The 25,320-nt window shown below is 36.3% G+C and overlaps 1 protein-coding gene across 1 annotated transcript in view; it reads right to left on the bottom strand.

Annotated features, from left to right (window-relative positions):
* The window catches only part of UNC13C (unc-13 homolog C), a 132,017-nt gene that overhangs the window by 38,952 nt on the left and 67,745 nt on the right, over nt 1-25,320 (bottom strand). Inside the window, exons 17-21 of the mRNA XM_025894835.2 lie at nt 18,931-19,064; nt 13,063-13,148; nt 2,442-2,568; nt 1,432-1,528; nt 849-992 (exon numbers count right to left, since the gene is read on the bottom strand). Coding sequence (XP_025750620.1) covers nt 849-992; nt 1,432-1,528; nt 2,442-2,568; nt 13,063-13,148; nt 18,931-19,064 — 588 coding nt within the window. The remainder of the gene's footprint in view (nt 1-848; nt 993-1,431; nt 1,529-2,441; nt 2,569-13,062; nt 13,149-18,930; nt 19,065-25,320) is intronic.

Genomic DNA, 25,320 nt, shown 5'->3' with positions numbered 1-25,320 from the left:
AGCAGATGGTGGGTTGTTCTTAGTGCAATGTAATCTTCAATAACAGAGATAGTTTAATTTTAGCTGTACTGTTTTTGAGAAGCATTGAGAGCTCTACTCCTTGCAATGTTCTTCATAGTTCTTGGAACAGTAGCAAGCTCAAAAAATCCTCTAGGGTGATAATACATAGATTAGAAATATAATGGAAAAAATAAGATAAAAGCAGCACTGCTCAAGGCCTGGCAATATAAGTTACCTTACAATAATCATGTAAACAGGAACTTCGTTTGCAAATGGGAATTGTTGCAATGAAAGAACAGGATTAAATATAAATGTGAACTTTTTAAAGTCAGCAGGACTATAATGGACATCTAGAGCTTGTGAGAAAATGTTACTATACAAATAGAAAGCTGCCCTAAGAGTTGAGTTTATCAAACAGCAGGTAAAAAAACCCCTCACACCTCAAGGCTTCAACCAGAAGTACTTTATTGCCACACCTTGAATTTTTACTTCAGTTGCACTCACTAATTAGCTAATTGCATTACACTGAATTTCTCCATTAATGAAATTGTAATCAGTGCTTAGCAAGGTAATAATTGACTATATAACACATATGTACATGTACATATATGTATAAAATATATAAATATGAAATCTCAGAGAGGACAGAACTACTCAAACTGGTAAATCATTTTGACAAAGTAGATGAAAACCAGCCTTAGGCCACTGACAGCCTGTCTTTCTGAGGATCCCACTCAGACAGAAAACATTGATTCTAAAAAACATTGGGATCACTTAGCTTTTAAGTACATGACAACACAATGTCATTCTCTCTGAAGCTCAGTCGAGACACATTGATTTTAATTTACCTTTGCAAATCTTCTCATTAAATGAGATAGTGCTTCTGGATTAGGACACTCCAGTTTCCTAATAATCTCAAAGCTTTGATTGAGCTGTGTGAAGACATCAACCACAGAACATGAGAAGAGGGCATGATCTGATGTTTGCTGAAACTGGAAAGAAACATTCAAATGAGTTAATATTTGTTCAGAGATCAAAAATGTATTAACTGATTCTTACACTTGAAATTCTTCCTAGAGTCACAAAAAGTAATAAAGAAAAAAATAATTTAAAAAAGTCTCACTGCTAATACTGAGAAATGTGTCTTTTCATTGTTTCTGATACTTTCAAACCTATTAAAAATAAAACCAAAATTCTCCTTCATGACCTCATTATCACATCATAGGTCAGTAAAACCATAGATTAAAGTCTGTGGGGATTTAGACAGAGAGGCTTAGAGGAGGAACTTGTCTATAGGGTTATCTTCCAAAAGCTGTTAACTTGGGAGGTCTAACAAGAATACTGTGAGACCAAATGATCTTGTGGTTTTGCAATACTAAATCACTGTCTTAATACTTTATTTATTCTTTTATTTTAAAAGTAAAGGCTCACCCCATCTTTTTTGTCTCTTTCTAGTGCTCCATGAAGAAATTCCATTGAGACATCTTCATTTTCATCCAGCCACTGAATGACAAATGGTTCAAACCACCTGAAAATTAAAAGTAATTTTGTAAAGTAGGTATGTTGCATAAAGATCCTGAGAGGAGAGATGTCATACTACCCAGCCATTTGGCATCTCATGTCTTCATATCCATTCTTATTGCTAAAAAGCCTAACAACCCTGGAAAAATTTTTGTCATCAAAGATGCTGTGGCTGCCAAAAGGTTTTTTGGGCTTCAGTTTCGTAATACTGGTGTGCCTTAGTGATGTAAAATTAGCAGCTAATTCTCTACCACATGGAAGGCACCTGTCTTGTCAATACTGGCTTTCTGTTAACATTAAATAACTTGCATAAAACTCTGTTTTAGTAAAACATCAGCTGTGTTTTATTTTTCTATAGTTTATTTAAACAAATTAATGTAATAAGAGGCCTCAAACCATCTCAGTAAATCAGCACACTTGCAGAAGAACAGGGAATGAGATTAAGGATGGCTCACATAAAATGACAGGACTGAATGCATCTACTGCAGGGATAGAGGTGAAAATGAAACCAGCAGCTGAATATCAACCCAATGCACTAAGAATCATTTCAGTAGTGTATCCCATTAGCACTGTATCTTCATCCAGATTTGGGTATGAAACAAATGCAGGGGCCTATAACAGTGCTGTTGCTCCCACATCTCATACCTTCCTCAGACATTTTATGACCAAAATATTTTGTCATTTATGAAGACCTGCAGTTACAAAAGTTGTATAAAGTCTATGAAACAGCTGATTGCACATTTAACACCTGGGCTACTTCACTTGATAGAATGAAGAATTAAAGAGGAGAAAGTCCAAAAAGTAGAGTTGTCAGTGCTACACACCTTAAGATCTTGCACAAACCTGAGCATAAATATTTGACCAAAATAAACCTTGTGCCAAGGCCAAACTCATGGAAGGGTTCCTGATCCAGCACTTACAGAGAGTATTCAGGCACTGCATCCTTGAAAGCAGAGAGTTCTCGCACATATTCATTATAAAACCATTTCACTTTGAAGTGCAAATTCATATAATCTGTGCTTTTGCATAACCGCTGCTTTTCATGTTCTGTAAGAGAAGGAGTAGAAAAAAAGCACTTAATTACATTCTAAGAGTAAATAACATTCTTGTGCCTCCATGCACTGGTGACATAATAATACAGGGCTTGCATTTTAAAGCATAATTGGCTTGATTTTTTTACAGTTAGTAGTACCCACTGTTACAATTTCCAGGTTCAGGAAAAACAAACCAAATCAAAGACCAGACCACAAATTAGGCTTTTTACCTCTCTCCACTGCAACGAGAAACAACCCCCAAATTTGCTGACTTCCCATTCTTTAGATTCTTTGACTGTTACAAAATGGTTAAGAAGCTGTTGGGTGTCAAGTGAGAAAAGACAACCATAGGTTGTGTAGTAGCCACATGAAATAAGAGTTGTAAACGCCACTCCTGTATGAATCTGTAAAACCTGCATTGGCAGACAGACTGCATTTATCAGAGCTAAGAAAAACAAAGAGGAGACAATTCCACAGTCCTACACCCATCTGATTTATGGCACAAGTAGAAAAGCTGGCTTAATAAAATGTTTTTGAAGTTTCTCAAATGGCCTTCAGCTTTTCACTGTCCTCCTGTTTTCAACATACTGGATATGCAGATGGTCATGGGCGGCAGGGGCCACCTGTAACCACTTCCTGTGTTTTTAAAGTCTGATTTAATGTGTTTGGAACAAATGTCCATCTTTTTGCCAGGATTATGACCCTAATTTTAGCTTATACACTGTGCTCTGTAGCCTCTACCCAGCTGCTTCACACCTGGACTATCCATCCCTTTGCTCCATTAGTAACAGGCACTTTATCCTTCCTCAAATCTTTCATTTCCTTCTCCCAGTGCATGAAGTCATGGATCCACAAATCTTGGGCAGAATAATCATACCTTTACTTACTGCTCACAACTTCCTAAAATCTCCACAGATCTCATCTGTTTGAGGTGTCATATCACTTGCACATTCTTCCCTAAGTAAAAGGCTAATTTCTTTTCCCAGGTCCCTTAAAAAATGACCTGATACAGATGCTTAGCAGGTGTGATGTTCTTGTGTAAATAGTATGTATTAAGAACTTATCTTTTTCAAACCTCCTCTTTGCCACTTACTTCTGCTTGCTTTGCAGCACAGTATTACACAAATTTTTCATATATATTTGGATGTGAACCTAATTTACTGTAACAGCAGGAGCATCCTATCCTCTGTCACACAACTGAATATACCATTTGATTCTCTGTCAGTGCAAATGCACTTTGAATTACACATTCTGTGCTTTTCAGATCTGACCAGGCACATTAAAAAGAAATTTTTAGTTTTATTATTATGCCAAATCAGCACTACAGTAATATCACCATGGCATATAAGGAGTGTTGCAGAAGCATATTATTATGCAATGAATTACTAAGTTTTGTGCAAATCAGCTTACCAAGTGGCCCTGTGGGCTCTTATTGCCTTTTTAGCATTGTGGTAGCATTTTCACCTTCACTGCCTTTTCATCACACTCAAGAAAAATCAGTAAATCAGTTTCTGTCTAAATATTGCATTTATTCATCTTCATGCTATTTGAGAGTACTACAAATTCTACCCAGTATAATATCATTAGTTACTAGCCTTAAACAGAACCACAGAGAGAAGAGAAAGGGATGTGCCTGCTCTCATAGTTCATGCTTTCTACAGACCTGAGGCATCTTTTTTTGTTTGTTTCTAGGTAGGAATTTTTCTACAGCTTATTATTGTAGAAAGCTAAATGAGCAAATGTTTGCTCAATAAGAGGTGGTTCTTACAAGGTAGACCAGCCTTTCACTGAGAACAATTATCTTATTGCTGTAACATTCCCTGCACATCTACTGCTTAAGTCAATATTAAAAATCTGACTTGCATTGCATCCAAAAAGAGTGGAATTTCTGAAATGAATAGCATTTTTTTTCATTCAAGCATTGTGTGAATGGGTTGGTAGATTATACAATGTAACTTAAGAATGTTTGCTATGGTATCACAATCCAAGCAAATATTTATTTCAATTTTAAAAATGAGCTGTCACTAATGGGCAAACTTGTCCAGGAGGGTACAACTTATACACCACCATTCATTGATATTTTCTTTTTTAAGTTAAAATTTATAAAACATTAGAAATGAGCACAAAAGTCTTTCATGAATAATTGAGCTTTTTTCTCCAGGCTGTTATACCTTGTATGGAATATTTAAAGAGTCTCCTAGGATATTACTTGTGAAAAAATGCATCCTCAATTCCCAATATTAATGAATGAGAACATCAGCAAACACTTCATATGACCTACAAAGTCACTTAGTACCCATGCATATTACCTCTTCAGCTTATATGAATCAAAGAACAGAGAAAAAGGCTCCTGTATGAGTCAGCCCATGACAATTCTAACTGGAAAATGAATGGGTTTATCCACAGTAACCATGGATTTTGGTTACAAAACAGCAACATCACTGTAGGTGTTCTGAATTTAGGTTAGGACCAATGGTTTGCTTTCTTAATTTCTAAAAAATTGGCACAAGTTAATGCAAATTAACACCAGAGGATACACCTATGCATTTTGAAGATCTGTGTCTTTTTTCCTGGAAGGAAAGCTGGTGCCATGTTTTCCTATACAGATATGCCAATTTTGGACTTTCTGGAAGACAGATTTAGTAGCTGCACCATACAACTTTTTTAAAAAAAGCCCACTCTTGCTTTGCAAAATTATTATAACACTGAGTCAGTCAGTCTGGAAGTAAAGCTGCCAATTGTGTGCAAATGTGCCTGGGAGAGATGGTAACAGAAATACCTGAACTTTCTCATAATCGATTCTAGATAATGAAATCTCAGTATAGCAAACCTAATGTTATTAATCTTCTTTATTTTATGCTGCTCCTTTTATGAGACATTCCTTGTACTGCAGCACATTTTTATAAGCATCTATTAATCTACTGAGCTCCATTAAGAGGGCATTTTCAGTTCCCATTAGGGATACTGGCATATCCTATGTTACTGTATCATGCATCAGTGAAAAAAACACTGGTAAGATTTCTGCAAACTGTAACATCTGTAAACTTCAGTCTGTGTGAAAGGGGCACTTTAGCTGCTTTTATGCATTGCAGTTCCAGTAAGTGTGATTTTTTTACAGCATTGTGGGGAGGGTTCCATATCTCCTTGTGGGTAATGCTCCAATGCACACGTGCTTTCCTCAGGCTTGCAGTAACAGGCATTGGAACTGCAACCACGAGGAAAACTGTAGAGAGTTGTTCCATCTCCATGGTACAAATTACAGTGACAGTAACACCTTTAAGAAGACTTCCAGTAAGCAACAGTGCTGGGGAAAAAAAATAAATCCGTTCAGGTGTTATTTGTATAACCAAGAAAGAAGAGAGGGTTTTGGTTTTTTTTTTTAAAGGTTGTTACATGGAATCCATTAATATATACAAATATATTTGGTGTGTGGTGATATCAGCTACAGACCTGGTGACGCTGTATTTGCAAATAATCTAATTGTAGGCACCTGTTCTTTTAGAGAAAAATCTATGAAGAGACATAACAGGAAGGACTGTATCCCAAGGTACTTTCCTCACAGGCCTGTGACCAAGCAACAGTACTTTGGAATCATGTTTGGTTTCTTGCTCATTTTCCCAGCAATTGATAAAGAAAGCTGAGAAGATTTTCTCAAAGCTACAAATAAAAGTCATAATGATAACTTATTAAGCAGAAGTAACTACATGACACTAAAGACATAATGTCATTTAACAAACTGGAATACAATTTTGTTCATACAGAATTATTTTTTCTTTTTAACCTTGAGGTAATAACATCACTCTGAGTTTCCATGTGATTTTTGATATGTATTAGTTGCTAAAAAAGGAAAACAGGGTAATCCAACAACCATCATAAAAGATGAACATGTTAAATATTCAGATAATCAATTTGATATTTTGTTCAACTCTGATTTTTCCTTATTTGGGTACAAAAACTCAGGTTTTTTTTTTTAACAGCAGTTTCTTAGCCACTGTTTTCTGTAACAATGTACAGTTAAACTGCTCAAAGGATTCTAATGAGATGCTTTTAAAGTATATTTCAAATCTTTATGAAGAAGAACAACAAAGAAATTAGTCTTTAAAAAAATGAACAAATTGACCAGATACAAATAAATATATATATATCTAACAAAAAAGTTTTTCCAGTTTTCAGGTTTTATAGATAATGTTGCAGGGATTAATAACTACTACAAAGAATATTGATGTACAGCAAATTAATTATATCACAACCAGTTGGTTTGACTGCCATACATACTATTGCCCTACAGTTTATTAAAACAGAAATGATTGAAACTAAGCATATGGGAATTGTGTTTGGATTAACCGCAAATTTTCACATCAAAACTCAGCTGTTATTTTCAGCCATTGCAACATAATTCCATACTATTTGCAATAATTACTTATGAATTGTTTAGGGATTACCAGCTGCATATTTTATCTATTTATTTCAGAACTGTTGTTTCAGAAAACCCGTGATTTCCAAACTTTCAGTCGTATAATTGGGAGGTGTATGTGTGACACAAACTGAGTATGGCTAGAGGAGAAAAGCTCCTATAAGCCATGATATTGATTGAGAATGAATTGTTATCCCTCCCTCTGCATCACTGTGGGAACATCACACCTGTATGATACTCACATGTTTTGGATAAAAGTAGAAGTTAATGTTTAGTGTACCTGATCCCAATGCATCTTCCCTACAGTGCTATACCACTGCCTTATTAAATGTGAGTATTGTGCTTGCAGTGCTCTTGACTTAATCCCTGTACCACTGAAATAAGCTTAAAGGCCCTGTTTGCACATAACATAGTGGATCAGGGCACAATGAAGAAAAATGTAAACTCAAAGTTCCTAACTGATTTAGAAGAAGGAAACATTACATTGAACTAGACATTCCAGGATTCTTCTACTTTGCTAAAGGCAGTAGAAGTCTCTGGTTATTAACTGAAATACAGAGTAGAACACAACTAATTGACAATTATGTATAATTTACATTGATTTTGATAATGTGAAATACTACTGGCCTTTCTGAAAGGGCTCTTCATGTCAAGATAAATATAATAAACCAAAACCCCAAAAAATTCTGTCATTACCTCTTTTTTGTGTTACACTTACTTCTAATTTACTACTAAAACTCACTCTAATTCTCCTTTTAAAACATATATTGCATCTTTCATAACAGATTTTTACATATTCAATCTTTTCTCTACATTTGCTTCAAAATTTTCATCAAAATATCTTTGAATGCTTCACAAAGGTAATGGATTGTACCTTGAACAACTGATTAAGTTGTTCAAATGGTGATTAAGCTGTGCAAATGGAAAACCAGGGTGTAGGGAGACCAAGGGCATTTTTTAAGAGAACATGGATAAATTATGAAAGGCAGGATAGATCTTGAAGATTCCTTAACCATGGAGCCATATTTCCTCCCTGGATAGGATCTACAGTCAGACATAAAGAAGCTTTAACTCTAAGATTACTGTAGACTTGTAATGCAGTAGTACTCACTGTTCTGGCTATGGTTCAATATGTAAAATCCAAGAAAATGGGTTAGAGAACAAGGAAATGATAGATATAGTGGGCACCTCCCCAAGTGCAAGGTTGTGCCATACTAGAGATCACTGAGGTAGTTCCAAGTAAAGATGACATGTTGCTACAGCACAATATGGTGCCATGAAGAAGTATTAACTCAGCCCCTGGGAACAGTTCTATCCACTTCCTCTGTCTTAATTACTGGGTCTAATTAACTCCAACAAAAAAGTGCCATTTGGTATGGTTACAGTGCTTTATAGGCAAGCCTGGAGATCCCTGTGTTGCACATGATAGGTGTGGATTCTCATACTGGCAAAGCTCAGCTCCCAAGCATGTGCAGTGTGCAGCTGCTGCTGGTAACATCCTTATCTGTTATGCTGACCAAAGAAACTTCCAACTCCCCTCTTCCTCCAACTGTGTCAACATTTTATCTTACTGTCTGCCAAAGAAAAGTTTAACTCCAATTTTAATCCCCTTGCCTTTGCCTTTACAGACTCTGAATTGCCATGACACCACATATTCCTCAGGTCTCTGAAAAAGCTAGGATGGAATACATTTGTTCAAGTGTGCCAGTGCAGAGATGAGTCTGACTAAATGAAAAAGGTTTCATATTTTGATAGCGATGAAACCCTGCATTCTGGTGGATGCTGCCTTCCTGTCCTTTCCAAAACCTCAGCCTCACCTCCTCAAACCTACTCTGCAGCCTCCCTCTAAGCCAAGGCTAAATGCTATTCACAAAGGGGTACTCTGTAAATTTGGAGTGAAAATAGACATGAAATGTGCCACCAAATGGCGTGACCTTTCTCTGGGCAGCGTCAGCCTTTTTGGTTTTTTTCTATGCTGTCTCTGTGCTCAACATCATCTCACAGACCTTTCAAATCATTTTATCAGTTTTTGTAGTAAAAGAAGTATCTGCCAGAGAAACAGGAAAATGGTGTCTGCTTATGCACTGGGGACAACAGCAAACTTTAAAAGCAAACCTATGTTAAATGAATAAAATGGAGGAATGACTTTCTTGTTCCTCTTCTATTTTTATAAGGCCTTCAGAATCTCAGCTCTGCAGGACTGAGACTGTCTATTGCTGTATTTACACAGCAGCTAATTAATTTCTGGCTGGATTCTGCTCTTGACTTCTGGCTACTACTGGAATTAGATTATCATAATAACAGCAATTAGGATGTTCTCCTTCCAACAGACTGATTAGCTTCAGACACTGGATCTGACCTATTCAAAAGTTGGACATTGGAAAGATCTGAAAATGACATTTCTGAGAACAAAGAATAAAAAAGATACTTTGCAATTGTGTGTCTAATTTCAGCTCATTACTCTCTCATCATCTTTTATCCTTTGCATACTTGTAAAGGAAAAGATTTGCTGCCATATGAAGTCAGTAACAAATCGCTTGCACTACTGGTGAAATTCTCTCTCTGTTCTTATTTCTTTGTAGGATAAATGCAGAATAATTGGGGGATTGGACCGTACAAAAATAATACCATCCTATAAGATCAGCTATGCTTGTGTAAACTGAAGGCCAAAAAACAGCGTATAATCTGTCATGCAAACCACTGATGCTTCATGAATAACCTGTAAAGAAGAAAAAACCTTAAAGGGACCAAATCTAATGAAGTCAGTTCTCAAAGAGAGAAGCCTGTGATACCTTCTCCATGCAAAACCTATACATGAGAATAATCTCAAGCTCCTTAGATCAGAAAAAAAATTAGAACTGGTGTGAACTCTATTTGTTACAGTTTGCCTAAAACTTTTAACACTATGCAAAGGCTAAACGTTTTTATTAACTTAAACTGGAAGAAAATCCAGAATGAAATTATGAACTTGATATCAGAATTTAGTACAATTTTGTTTCCAAGGCATGTCAGCTTGGCACAGTGCAGCCCTGATCTCAGCAGTTGTGGAGAACTGTGCTTTGTGATGTCCTTTCCTCCCCTACCAAAAGAGTGACAGCAGCCTGTCACATGCCAATGTTCTTCCTGGGTATTCACAGAGACAAACAGCTGCTTTGCCCTTCTCCAGCAAAAGCCACTGCTATGGAAGCTGTTGTCCCCTCTGCATTCTCGGTGTCACAGCAGCAGCCTCCCAGCTGGACTGTCCTGGGCAAGGAGCAAGGGAGAAGAGAAGGCAGCAGGGTGTGATGCTGCTGGTGTCGGGCTCACAGGGCTGCTGGGTCCTACTGCAGAGGAGGTGGCAGCACTGCTGGAGAGCAGCAACTCTGCCCAGCAGCAGCTGCAGCTCCACACGTCCCCTGGGAAGACACAGGAGGCATCCAGCTCCACAGGGAGGGGTTGAACAGCCATTCTGAACGCTTGGGGAAAAGCAATGTACAGTGGATGCTCCAGTACTGGTCTTCTGTTAGAGAATGGAGATATGACATGCTTATTTTCTGAAATTAAGCCGATGGGTGTGGCTGGGTATATTTGAGAATATATTAGGTGGGTAAAACCAGAAGCAGTATCTTGGATGAGCTAATTTAATCTTTTTTATCACAGGAGCAATCCTTTTGCAAATAATGTTGGACTAGTTCATTGCTTCTTGATTGGATGCAGAAAGGAATCAACTTTGTAACACAAAATATGCTGCTTCAGGAGATTAATACTAAATTGGATCAAGGAAAGATTGCAATCACAGCCCTGGACACTACGTATGAACAGATGGTAGCCTATGTTAATAACTTGGAAGGCGAGAGTGGCAGAGCAGAATGCAATGCATTTTAATGAACTCCATTAAAACCAGGAGAATCAACTGTGGCCATATTCAAGGACTTGCTTCTAATCTTATGGAATTCAAAGCAAAAAGTTTTATTGCCATTAACAACTGAGTTAAACTCAGTTTCTAGAATATCTATGGGAATAATCAATGATTTAAAAACCAGCAGAGCTGGAAAGAGAAACAGAATGCTGATCTATATTTTATGACTAGATTTATTGAGGTTCTTGTTTAGGATTGAGAGTGAAATTGTGTATACTTATAATATTTTATGCTAATTTCAATTTTCATTAATTATTATTTATACACAGGAACCTTTTCACTATTGATTCTGGGAATTACTTAGAATTTCTAATGACAAGGATGGCATTTACTCTACTCAGAGAGACAGTATCCACAGCAACACAGAGATGAGACCATATTCGGGGATAGGTTTGGAATAGACAGAAAGAGTCAAGTGCCTTCTAATGAATTCTCTATATCACTCTCTGCAGAATTAGGATTAACGTTAACATTAATATTTGTTTTAAAGTCCTGATTCAGCCCTACCACCCACACTTCATATATTGTATAATTAACTCTTCCTCAAGAGCTTCCCGTTCTATTCTTTACAATCAAGAAACAAACCGTGGCTTGATCTGAAGACACCTTTGAGTGATCAGCATGCTCTACTTAGCAAGTAGAGTGAATTATGTTTTGTGAATTATCTTGTTGCAGTACAGAATGTTTATAGTTCCATGACTAAAGCACTCCGAGCGCTGGGGTGCTCAGGGATGTCTGTGTGCAGACTAAAGCTACACAGCCAAGGTTATGAAACCATGGCAAGTAGTGGCTGTTGGAAATTCTTAGTGATCTGTGCTAACTGTATGTAAATTCAGTCCCAACACTGAGTTGCTGAACAGCAATTTTCTGGCAGCTGTTCTCTAGATAGGAGGTTGTTTCACCAGCAATATGTTCTAACCCAAAACAGTGGTTTTCATTTGGTTTTCATGCTTCTCAGCTCTTGGAAGCTTTTGCCTTCACTGATCACTCTCAAAGGATAATCTCCTGGCTGACATCAGCTTTCTCAGACTTGTGCTTTTGATTCACTCTGACATGACTACAGAACATCACTTTCAAACATTAGTTTGAACATCTCTTCTCCTACTTGTGTTTTAGATTTCTCATCTTCTGTTGTCATTCTACATATTATAATTACCTTCCTTCCTTTCTTTCTGTCTTTTTCTTCTGCTGTGTTTAGTATGCAAGTTCCACATTCAAATAAGATAACAAAATAAACTATCATAACAGCAGATGAACAAAACAGTTCTTCCATCAAGAGACATTCAAATAAGATAACAAAATAAACTATCATCACAGCAGATGAACAAAACAGTTCTTCCATCAAGAGACATTCTAGTAATTCATCTTTTTTCTGTTTTTCTTTGTCATCATAAAAATCTACCATCAAAGCACCACTATCAAAGACATTCTGGACAAAGTAATATAGAAATGATCTTCAAGTATTCATTTTGTTTAAACTTTTATGTCTGTTGAATTGCATTGTTTTTTAAGTTCAACCTCATACTTCTTTTTCACCCTGTCAGACTTGCTCTGTAACTAGTAGCAGACTTGACTAAAGACAATGACAGTTTCATGCAGGTATTTTTACTTGGTTTTCTGCAGTAACCATATTTTAATGAATAGGTTTGAAGCCATTAGTTGAAGACTATCTGCTATATAGAAAAAAATATATATTTTAGCAATGGTTAACCACAGTAATATCCTAGGGAATAAAATGAAACTGTATTTGATTCTGTCGGAACTAGAATGAATACAACCTCCTTTTGAGCACAAAAAGATTTAATTATAGTGTGTGCTTTCTCCATAATTTCATTCTGTAAATGTTTCTTACAGCTGGGTTACCAATTTTCAGGTAGTAAGAAAATATGGAGAGTCTAAAATGCTCTCCAGCAAGGATATTTGTGGTTCTTTGGACACTTAGAATTTTTGTCAGAACTAGGTAAAAAGAAATAGCATTTCAAGTCACAGTTCTTTTGTCTCCTTCTTCCACATATACTCACAGTGTAATGATTTCCTTCCTTTACAGCACTTCTTTTTCATTAATCTGTGAAACATCTTAAACAAGTACTCCACAAAGCTCTTACCACATGCAGAAATCTGATGCCAGGTGTCACTTACAGTGGAAATCAGTCTTAGTGAACTCTCTAGTGTAACTAATAGTTTGTTCTAATTACCTTCCAGAGCATATTTCATATCCTGGGCAAACAGAGTCCACATGATTTCAGCACTGATTTTCCCCATGTTCAGCTCTTGAGGGAACCTGCAATCAATCACATTACATCAGTTCACCTGCTGTTAGAAATTATGCTTACAGTTGCACAGCAGAAAGGCAAATATTTCCACAAAATAATTCCTCTAGTACGCACTTACTGTATTTTATATTTTGTACAGTTATATAAACCATCAAATCTTCAAATACAAACTTCCTCAGTGCAGAGGCCTGGGTAAGTAATTAGTTGAATGTTGCACAAATTCCCTCACATGACATTTTAAATCAAGAACCATCCATCTATCTTGCAGATGACTCCTCAGCTTCAGATAAATCAGATGGCTTATGAAAAATCTGATACAGCTGGCCCAGATGTTTAGCAGCTACAGCTTTTCTTTAATTCCCTTATTACACTGGAAAAGAGTGAAGCTGCCTGTGAAGCTATAATGGTTTTTACTAGTTGGATACAATTCACTGTCTGAAGACTTCCACCTTGAAGTATGGATAAAGCACTAAAGAATATAACAGGTAGTGAAATGCAGATTTTAATTCAGAATTTTAGTTTTGGTTTTATGCTTCCTGTCATCTTAGAGAAACAGTCCCTTTTAGACACGTTCTGCAGGTATCAATTAAATATTTGTTCCACAACTTTTTCATAGGTCCCATCTGCTCCTTATTCTATGAAGAAGTTTTAACCTTTCAGTTACCATCCTCACTGTTAGCTATGAGAAAAAGCTGACATTTACGTGATAGACACTATGTTTTATGTCACATTTTAAAGAAGAGTTATTTGTCTTGAAAAAAAAGAGCCGTTCTTAATGCAGGTGTGGGATGTTCTCAGAAGCAGACCACACCAGGTCATGCAGCTGAAGAGCAGAAAGGACATCACAGAGCCTCTGAGTGTTAAAGCAGTTGTTTACACCACAGGGTGCAGTGAGAGCCACACAGTTCACTGGGAACACATGAAGTAAGGAAATTCTCATATTCATGAGAAAATACACTCTGTGACTTTTGTCTTGAGTTTATTACACCATTTTACACGAGCAGAGAATTTGACCCAAAGTAGTGCTTTTATTAAAGCACTAATGAGATTCAGAAAATATTCTGTAATAAATTTTTGTAAAAGTGTAAGAATTTTTAAAGCTCTTGCTGACAAAGAAAGAGTGAGAATTATGTGCAACTTTATACTGGTAGCAGTATGATCTAATTAATGTATACTTTCTAGGCACATATTTGACCCTGATAATATCTGCAAAGAAAAAGTACTTAGACAGCTCATTAGCTCAGTCACTTTAATAGGAGGCAATTGCTATCTCAGTTCACTGAGCCTTCTTTGTGCTAATGGCTGCTCAACTAAAGAACTCTGTATTAATTCTGTTAACACAAAATTAATTGCTGCTCAAAAGCTGAAATACATCTCAGCTGCCTTAATTTCTTAACCTTCAGTCCAGTCTGAGTGCTCTCTTAGCACCAGACTTGAACTTTGGCAGTGTTACTCTGAGGAAGTATTTGACAGCTGATTTAACATTGACATTGTCTTTTGACCCTAATGCAAAGCTGGCCAATAAGCAAGGCTGGGGCTGATAAAAATGCAATTTTTTGATTAGTGGGATTTACATGTGTATGCATTTTAATTTGTGAAAACACATGCACACACACACACAAACTTCAATTATCTGTGTTGTATAAATTGCTGTAGTTCAACACAGTGTCCTGGATTCATCCTACCTGACTTCATTTAGATAAAGTCTAAAATTGATAGACTTGTCTTTTGCCAACTATTTCAGAATTTGGTCCCTAAGCAGCAAAATATCAGAGAAATTTCCCATGCCAAACTCTACAAATTGCATTTTCTAATCTTTGTAAGTCACGTATTATTATATTTCTCAGCAAAGAAAAAGGATGACCAGAAGAGTGCTCTGTTAGTTATTCTTTTTTGCTCTTGATACTGTTATTTGTTCCATAGGCTGTAATTTCCCCAATTTCTATGTCATTCTTAGAACAATACCATAAAATCTCAGTTTATCTAGAACAGTTAGGTTGCCCCTACATGATGATATTCATGTATTTCCAAAAAGACTAAACTGCATGTAAAAGGCAGCCACTTGTGGATGTCTTCTCTTTATTGATTTTAATTAAGTAAAAATTTAGTGAAAACTGTTCTCACTGGCTAGTTCTAACAAAGGGCTATGTATAAAACCACAGATCAATGGAGTGAAATTGAACTCGAATGAAAATGAAAAGAATCAATGTATAAGCAAAACATAAATAACCCCCCAAAGCATTTATCCCAGGTAGTGCTGCATGTCTCCAGTTAAACCCTGAAATAAGAAAATCCTATCATGACAATTAAAAATGCTTTTTCTTAATTTGTGCTGTCAGATCTTCAGTCTGCTACATTTTGAGAATATCAAAGTCCCTGAACCTCAGAGGCACATTCTCAGAATAGCTCATATTCCATACTTGGACGGTTCAATCTCATCCAGGTACTAAATCGCATCAGTCCTGTGGGTGAATACATTCATTTTTGTGCTGTGCTTGCAGCAAGAGGTTAGATTACACCATCTGTGGAGTGCTGGCCATGGTCACTGCTTCACTAACCCTTAAGACAGAAGTTCTATCTGATTTTGGAAAATATGTATTCTACTTAAACTATGAGCAAAGAGTTCATTTATTCTTACTTTTTGTGCTCTATTCTCCACCTAGCCAAAGTTTTCATTTTTTAAAAAGTAACATTCCTTTTCTTGAAGAAAACATAGCATGTAAGACATACTTTGCACTACAAAACTAGTAGTATCACTAATCTGGTCTTTCAGTACTACATGAGCAAATGACAGTGTATGTTGTGAAAAACCAGAGCACAGCTTTGTTTTGCAGGATAATTTTCACAAGTTCAATGAAAGAATTGATATTCATGTTTCCACAGAATAAAGTGTAACTGATAATGGAAAATATCACTGAATCAAGACACAAAACACATCAGATACACTCTCCACCATCAAAGAAACATTCTAGAGTTAGCCTGACACAGCCCAATTCTTGATACAGTGTACCCTGACTTTTTTGATCTTCTTTCCATAATTTTTTCCCCACTGACATGCCTTTCATAACTCACTGACTCACAGGTTGCTGTTCTGCAATACAAGTTACTATCCTTAACTTCACAGATTTAGCAAACATCCTGGCTCCTGAAGCATGAGGAAATCTGCTCCCACAGATTTCACCAGCCAGTACTTTCCATACTGTGGAATGGGGAGGGAGTGTGTGGAACACAGTGTGATCACAGAGAAAACAGATCCTTACATTGCAAAGACCTAAGGATCAGTAAAGAACAAACTGAAAAGTCCCACTAGAGCTGTCTTGTTTCTTAAATTTGTGCTACAATAACAACTTGACTATTCTGAGTATATATGCAAGAAAAAAAAATATGTGCAGAGGCACAAAGTTTAGATTTTGCTTTCAAAATGCACAAGCATATTTCAGGTGAAGATTTTGTTTTTGATTTGTTGTTCCTTTTATTAAAATAACTCTTTTATTTTGATAGCAATTTCTTCTGTCTCACAGCCTGTACAATGTATATTTACAAGTAACAGGAAGCCGTAGATTTGCTTGTGAATCAGATTTCAAACACATTTTACATTGTTCAACTACTTGAATGAGAATTTCACACTTTAAACACCAGACCATGTTTTCCCCCTCAAACCTGTCGAGTTTCTTATGTCATATAAGAACTGCAGCTTCCTCCCATACTCCCACTGGATGGTCTGATCTGGTCTGGTCTGTCAGTGGCTGCAGTGCTTGCTGAGGCAATCATGTCATGTTTCATTTGGATTCATAATCTGATACAGTTCAAACTACTGTATCACAGCATAATTTTTGCCTCTAAGGTAGATATAAAAATAGGGTTTCCAAAAATGGTTGAGGAAAAGAATTCTGAGCAACATTATAAAATTGTGAAAACTCCTATCAGAATGCTTGGAGGTCTCCTGAGGATCTTCAGTTATCTCATTTCTAAAATAGATTTCAAATGGATGTAGGCCTGAATATTCCACTGAGATACTCCATGGTCACGCATTCCTGATAAGGAATCATAGTTTTGCAATATTCTTAAGTATTCAGCTTATATTTCCTTTTCATTCATTTTAATCTATTTTCTTTTCTGGAGTAAGCAAAGAGGAAGAGGCTGCCATTTGTTCTCAATAGTTTTTACAAGCTGCTTTTGTTTTAGGAGAAGCTTTTTTTAAAAAAAAGGTATCCAAAGCAACTGAATAGTTTTGCAATTTTTTTCCCCTCACAGCCTCTTCATCTTTTGCTCTTCGTGTCTCCTACTTCTCAAAGACATGTTATTCCCTGTGCTCACTCTTCCACTTACAAAACAACAGTGAAAATGGGAGAGAAGTCAGAGACACCAGCTCTCTCCCTTAAACTGTCCCAATTCCATCCACTCCTGATTCTCTTTTCACATCTTACACAATCACTCAGCTGTACTTTAGGGAGCCTACTAATCCCCTTAGAACTCTGTTATTCATCCCTTTACTTTCTCCCTCGCATTTGTATAAAAATATAGCTAGAACAACTTTTTAAGATAATTAACCCCCAATTACACTTGTTTAATTTCAATGAAGAGACTGAAATGAAATGCATGTGTGTATTTGTTTCAGTTACATGTTTTATAATAAATGTATTTGTTACACAGCTGTCAGACAAAATGTTAATGGAGGAACTTCACACTAAGTGGTAAAAATCAGAAGGCAAATAAATATCTTCCAGGAGGTTTCTTTGTTGATTATATTTCAAGTCCATAAATAGTATGGTATCTTTTATCAACAAATAAACACATCTCAATGTGCAGAGTGCCTTCAGTATTTACCCTATCCCGGCTGAAAGAAACAGGCTTATTCCTGCTCCCCCTCAGACCATTCAGTTAAATGCAACTACAGACACCTCTGTTACTTGTTCTGTCATAATACAGCTGTAGGTTTCAATTTTAACTTTTGCATAAGTCATTACAGCCAGACTGTGCCCAGATTTTCTGTCTCTCTGTAAAATAGCTCTGAAGAGCTAAAGGAGCTAAAACATTTCCCTGGGGCCTCATCACGTTGCATTTCAATCAGTGCTACGCCAGTTTCTGCAGCTGTAAGATATGAAACATGTTCCTTTGCACTCCTATATATTTCGTGTTCAAACCCAGCACTCTGTCTCCTCCTTCTATACTTATTGATTGGCTCTCTCTTTTCTACTACTGCATCAACCTTAAGTTATTTGACTTGTCTTGGTTATTGATTGTACCTCCCTCGCCTGTTACACTGTCAATTCTGAGTAGTCTGCTTCCATCTCTAGGATATTGCTCTCTATTTTATAAATTTTCAAGTCAGTGTGGCTAGGTTTTCTCCCTAGCCAATTGTAAATTTGGAGAGGTTCTTTTTGTGAAGTTCATTATTCTGTTACAAATAAATCCCTAAAACTCATACCTAAAAGACTCTCAGCATGATTTGAACACTATGTGCATAGAGATACTATAATAACATTAATGCCATCACACCTTTTTACTGAACTTTCCCTTCTATCCATTTTGTTCTCTTGCATAGTATTTTGCTACTCAACTTTTTGGGATGGTTCATATACCACCTGTCTTCAGTGTTCCCAAAACAGAAGATTCTCTTTCCATTATCAGAGCACTAAGTTTTTATCAAACTATGCCAATGTTATATCCTGCATAAAACCCTCTAGCTAGATTCTATTTAAAATTACAAGTACTGATTCAAGTGTATTTCCTGTCCTTATTTTAATAAATCCATGATTCTTAATTTTTTATGGGGAATTAATTACTTACTGGTTCAAGACTGGTGTATATGCTGTTTTATCTTCATCTATAATGGTGACCATCAGAGTAATAAGCTGTGCCCAGAAATCCAAATTCTTTGTTGTTGGTCCCTGTTCTTCTTTAGGAACTTCTTGTTTCTTACTCTGTTAAAACAAGATTGAATATATTTTTACTAGAGCAATTAGAAAAAATATTATGGATTTTCACCTACAGACTGTTACTTGGCCAGGAAGTGTGACATGCTAAGAATCTTCAGAAATTTTAGAAAAAGACTGGTTATCCAACTCAGAGTATATTTTATGGAGTACTGTACTTGGCTGTGGACAAATATTAAAAAACATAGACAGTGCAAAGACTGTTACATCAGCAAAGAAGATCAATAAAGGCTTTATTTTTGGTGTATGTCTACACTTTAATTAAGTACATTCTTAAATTCTTTGTTGTGCTGAAACAGTGCAGGTAAAATTTTCTGCTGAGGCAGAACTTATACTCTACACAATAAAGACCAAACAAATCAATGCTGAAGAGTATTAATGTTTTGTTTTGAATTATACACTGAGAATATTCAGCCTAACAGCTGCTATGCTGTATGGTCTAAATGCAGAAGCAGTTAAATTGCCCTTTATTTTATTGAGAATTTTGTATTTTTTAGTTTAATTGAGATGTGCACTTACAGCTAGATTTTGCATCTACAGTTTTGATTTATGAATTCTTAGCCTACAATTTCAGAAACAAAGTATTTTGCACTTCTTTGCTTGACAAAAGGGTCAGATTCCTTATTAATGTCCAATAAATAACTTCACTGCAGAGTCCCAAAGATGAAAATAAATATTTCTAGTTCTGTATGGATACACACATACATACACACATAATTTCTGTCTCTTCTACACAGCTGTCTGAGATAGAAAGGGGTCTCAGCTAGTAAGTCAGAAAGAACATATGCCTGTGATCCTGCAAATTTAAACATATAGTCCCTGTACTTTTCATTCCTAGTCCATATATGACCACTTCAATGGATCCTGTATCTTTTTGAATAGACATAACATTGTATGAGTGCCATGGCGAATTAATTAAATGTAATTTTAACCTCAATTAACTTTTATCTATTAACGGCATTTAAAATGGCAGAAAGGGAATTTCAACAGCACTTAATTGAAATTGTTTCTGTGGCCACTGTGGAATATGTTAGAAAAGTGTCATTAATCACACAGCTACATACTCAGTTGCACTACAAATGGTACCACTTCAAATGTCTAAAGCAACTGAGATAAAGCTCAGGTACAAGGGAGGATGGGCCTGGTGTCACTGGCAATTAAAAACACATGCTAAGGAGAGTGCTTTTCAAAACAGAAATGAACATTGGAGCATTAACATCACTCACAAGGGCTTTCATTGGTGTACACTGTATTTTTATTAGAAGGTCTTGTTTCTATATCAAAGATTTATGTCTGATATATCATCTTTTTCTCAGAGGTTTGTGCATGTTTAAATCAAACCCACTGAAAGGCAGTTGTAGAGGACAAAGCCACTTCACATTTATCTCAGCATCTTATACAAAACTATATTTCACAGAAAACAACTTGCAGTGAGTGACATGTAGCTCAGAGAGCTTTTCATGACTGTGAATGTGAATCGCAGAATGTGAAATTCATTTCTTTAATAGAGATAGTAAAAAGTAACTAATTTACAAAGTAGTAGTTGCATAAGGAGGCTCTTTCTACAAAAATTCTCTGAAACATATATCTCTCAAAAATCAATATGGTCCTTTCAAAAGCCCCAGAGAAGGTATTTTTAAAATAGTCTCACATTAACAGATGGAGTTGTGTGCCTTGAAATAAAAGTGCATATTCTGCCCATGCCCAGCGGTAATTTCAATTCTTTATCCTAAAGTCTAACTAGTGTATTAGAAACACTCAGAATCGTTCAAGCTGGTTTGACATTGTTAGCATAGTTGGCATTGTTATTTGTTTTATGTGGTTTCTAGCAACAGATACCTTCATGGAAGCATTATAGAAACATAGAATACCCTGAGCTGGAAGAGACCCACAAGGATCATTGAGTCCAACTCCTGGCCTTGTGCAGGGCAATCCCAAAAAAATCACACCTTGTGTCTGACAGCATTGTCCAAATGCTTCTCCAACTCTGGCAGGTTTGGTGCAGTGCCATTATAATGGGGTAAAACAATGCTGGAAATCTGATTGCATTGAGTAGTTGCAGGGTTGAAAAAACAACAGAAGAAAGTTCCATTTTGGAATAAAAAATAACTTGAGAACAAGCTATTTTCATATGGAAAAAAAATTTCAGTGGTGTAGTGTGTTTGACTTCAGAATGTTTCTATTGACATGACTGAGAGGAACAGTAAACAGCATAACATTGTAGAAGAAGTGAGTGGGGGCACAACATCATATAATTATACTTGCATTTTAACATTTTTGCAACTAAAAGAAACACTTTTTAGAGGCACTGCAAGTTTGATTTCCAAACTGCTTTGCTGAAGTCAGCTTTGGTGACATGGGTTCATCATCAGTGTGTTGCGAACAGTCAGTAAGAACACCCCCTTACTAGATAAAAGAGCAAGTTTTTCCTTCACTGTGGTCTCAAAAAACTGAAAAACCAAACAAATATCTTCTCTAATTTTGCAACTGTGATCATAATAACTCATGTCTCGGTCCTATGATTTAGTCCCACATCCAACCAATTCTCCATGATATGCGTCCTCTCCCTTTAGGAAATAATACCATACACATCTACTTAGTACAGAGTATCTACAGGCTGTGCAGAAGTTGTGTAAAGGGGCTTTAAAATGCCAAGATTAGATTAGGTTGTACAGAGGCAAAATATACGCTTACAATAGCTTACAGACCGAGTTTCTGGAGCATAAACATAGTTAACTGTGTGGTCTATTAAGTGGAAAAAACTTATCTTGGTAATAGTAAGTCTTTTTTCTCACTCTAGTTGTATTCATTAGAAGAAACTGTCAGTATAAGAATATGAACTGCTGATATACTAATATACCTGATATACCCAATTAGTGCCATGTTGGCACAAACACAGTGAGAAGATATATGAGCCATTAACTGTGTATCATTGCAGAGGATATTAACAATACTGAGAATTTTTTAAAAATAAAACTGCAAAGGTCAAGAGGAAGAGAAAAATCTCAATATATCAAGATGACAAAATCATTAATTAAACAGAAGTTATTCATGATTCTTGACTTTTAAAAAGAATAATTTTGTGAAGTGTCCTGTCTTGTTTTTGTTTGATCTAGCACTGAACAAGCTAAAATCACAGATGGCACTTACAGTAACCAAGAAACCTTTCAGGAATACTGATACGAAAGAAAGTTTGCCAATTAGCAGAATCACTTTCTTTTTCACCAGTCTTTTCATTTAGGAAAGTAAAACCACTTAAAATATCTTGATGTCACTTGGGAGGTAGTGCTGTCCCATGCACAGATCCATGAAATGCCATAAAATGTCTTGTACTTAAAAGCTCAACAACTGGCCAAAGGCAAAACAGTGATATTCCTGAGAGGCTTCTGCTGGCAGATCAAACAGACAATAATACCAGATGATGTCTTACCATCAAGACATGTCAATACAGGTTTTTATACACTCATGTTAATTGACTTGGCTACTTCTTGTATTTAGGATCACTCTAAAGTTGTAGCAAACACCTTATAAGAAAAACATCTTTAGAAAGAAGTCATATTATTCACTAAAGATTTACTAACACAGGAAATAGTGCAGATTCTATGTGTTTTTTTTTTTTAATGTAACATCCAAACTAGGTGATTTATAACTCTTTGTCTTTTGTCATAGAAGATACCAAAATCTGAAAGAGGAAGTAAGAGCAATTTTTCATAGGATATGTATCAAAATAAATTCTTGGCTTGCACTAAACCATGTTTTCTCAGCTTCCTTTTACTATATATATGAGTATATATATATGACTATATATATGTATTTGCATATATGAACTGAATTCATATGTGTAAACAATGGATCATGCAGCACAGAGCCATCAAAATCAGCTGCTGGGACTTCGATAATAGAAAAATAAAATATAGAGGGATTTTTCCAAGTTCAAGTAAAAAAAAAAAGGCTAAACTGTTGACAAGCAAACATATTTTATACTCTGAAACACTGACTGAAGGTGGAGAAAGCAACTGCAGGCACGGTGGGAAGCAGAATTAAAATCTACATCTGTATTACCCTGAGACAAATCTGTAAAGGCTGATCTGAGATACACAGGCCTTTCAACTTCTCTCGTCATTGATTTTACCAGTTTGTAGAATGAATGTCTGGGTTTATATTGCTTTGTTTTTATTTTGTTATGTGCAATCAATACACGTTAGTATCTGTGTGACTTTGATTCAAAGTCCAATCCTATGATATCAGAAACTTATCTATGGCTGTCTAATGCCCCAAGCAACGTTTCAGAATATAATATTTTCTATATAAAGAGTGATAGAGTGAAAACTGAATGGAAACCAGCACAGTAGCCCTGACTAGCATGAGGCAGCAGAAGGCTATTTTATATACCAGTCTTAGATGATGAAATATTAATTTTAACTGTACTTCTGTATTTTTAAACTGCTTAGTTAATATTACTTCATTTGGAAGATGTTAAGAATCCCCAGGGGATATACAATATGCATTATATATCAAACATACACATATATAGACATTTATATATCGCACACATCTATTTTTAGAATTTTATATAATTTTTATTTCTTTTTCTGTTTTTATGTATGTAAAATAATGAAAACCAGAAACTTTGCAGACACTCAACATGCATTCACAACCTGTGAGAAATTGCCCTGAGCAATGCTGTTGCACAGTAACTAACTCCTAAAGTGTTTTCTTATTTGAAACTGAATCCCTATTCAGAGAATCATTACAGAATCATAGAATTGTTTGGGTTGGAAGGGACATCAAAGATCATCTTGTTCCACTCTCCTGTAAGTTAAGTCATCACGTTATCAAAGTGCTTCCAAAACTACTTTTTCAAGTCTTTTTTTTTTCCACATAGGGAGACTAAACACTTCACTCAGATCAGTGTTAATTAAAAAGAGAGAATACTGCATCTGCTGCAAAAGAACTAGGTAGTTCCTCATTAGAGGGCTTCGTCTTGAACAATGAGGACAGTAATATACATGTCAGTGAGACTGTCAGGCTGTCATGTTTTACTCTCTGTAGGACTCATTTGTATTTTGCCATCAGCTGTTCCTTGTATTCTGGTGTGGAACTGTAGTATGATATTTTTGCATGCTGCTAACATTTGCTGTGCTTCACCCCAGGAAATATAGCTGTTCCCCAGGGTGATATTTTGCTGCAAGACATTAGCTTTATAACAGTGATTGTGTGTCTGACACAAAGGTAGAGGGTAATAAAAAGAGAGGTTGCTGAGCATATTTTGTAATTTACTTCTTGCGCTTCTTAGAGTGATAAATTCCCCAAAACTCCAGCTTGGGTACCCTCAAGGTCATCGTTCATCGTTCTATTTTCACCCCAAAAATCAAACAATGACACACATCCAGACATTAAACATATTTTCTAATGATACTGTGGCAGGCGTCTCTGAGAGTTTCAGGTTGCAGACAAAAGCAAAGGCAGGTGATGGCTGACACGAGTTACACAGAGATCTACACCCTGAGCGCCCCGTGGGCCTGGGCAGGACAGCAGCTGCCAGGCTTTCCCCTGAGTGAGAGCAGGTGCTGACCTGCATCTGAACCATTTCTTGTTGCTTTGGGGTTCATTGATTTCAGTTCTCAGCACTCACAGCTCAAACCTCAGCTGTGCAGCTAAAACATGAGCCTTCTGTGCTACACCTCCACGGTGGGATGAACTGCCTTCCTGCCTCTGAGAGGAGGAGACCTTATCTGACAGGGAGGTAGGCAGAGATAGGAGAATGGGTAATAAAGAAGGCTTAAGGGTGGAATATGGTGTAGTTGGACTAAGGGGTTTGGACACAAAGCTAGTGAAATGTTAATTAAAATATTGGGTTACTGCTTCATTATTATAACAGTGGTACCACAAGGCAGTCACCTGGATTCACTGGAAAACCTCCAGAGCTATAGGTTTGAACAAGCTGTATACTCAGCTGTTCCTAAAAGCAAATGTACATGTGGATATATTGATAGGAAACTATAAGAGGATAATGGTGAACACAGTTCCCTTGTACAACTCTAGAGTTGATGCAGAATTCACATAGTAATTTGAATTATTTTACTCATCTCTCTATTAAAGCTAGACTAATTATATTTCTCAGAATTGCCTCCCACCTGCTGTGAAACAAAGTTTTGTCTGGCATTAAGATTATATATGATTGTTGTTTGATTACTGCTAGCAATTAATTATTTTGAATGCAATCTATTTATTTGTATTTTAA

The sequence above is a fragment of the Manacus vitellinus genome, unplaced genomic scaffold (genome assembly GCF_001715985.3).
Source record: "Manacus vitellinus isolate BGI_N305 unplaced genomic scaffold, ASM171598v3 scaffold_16_pilon, whole genome shotgun sequence".
In the NCBI taxonomy this organism is placed as follows: domain Eukaryota; kingdom Metazoa; phylum Chordata; class Aves; order Passeriformes; family Pipridae; genus Manacus; species Manacus vitellinus.
This window is presented reverse-complemented; position numbering and strand designations above follow the sequence as displayed.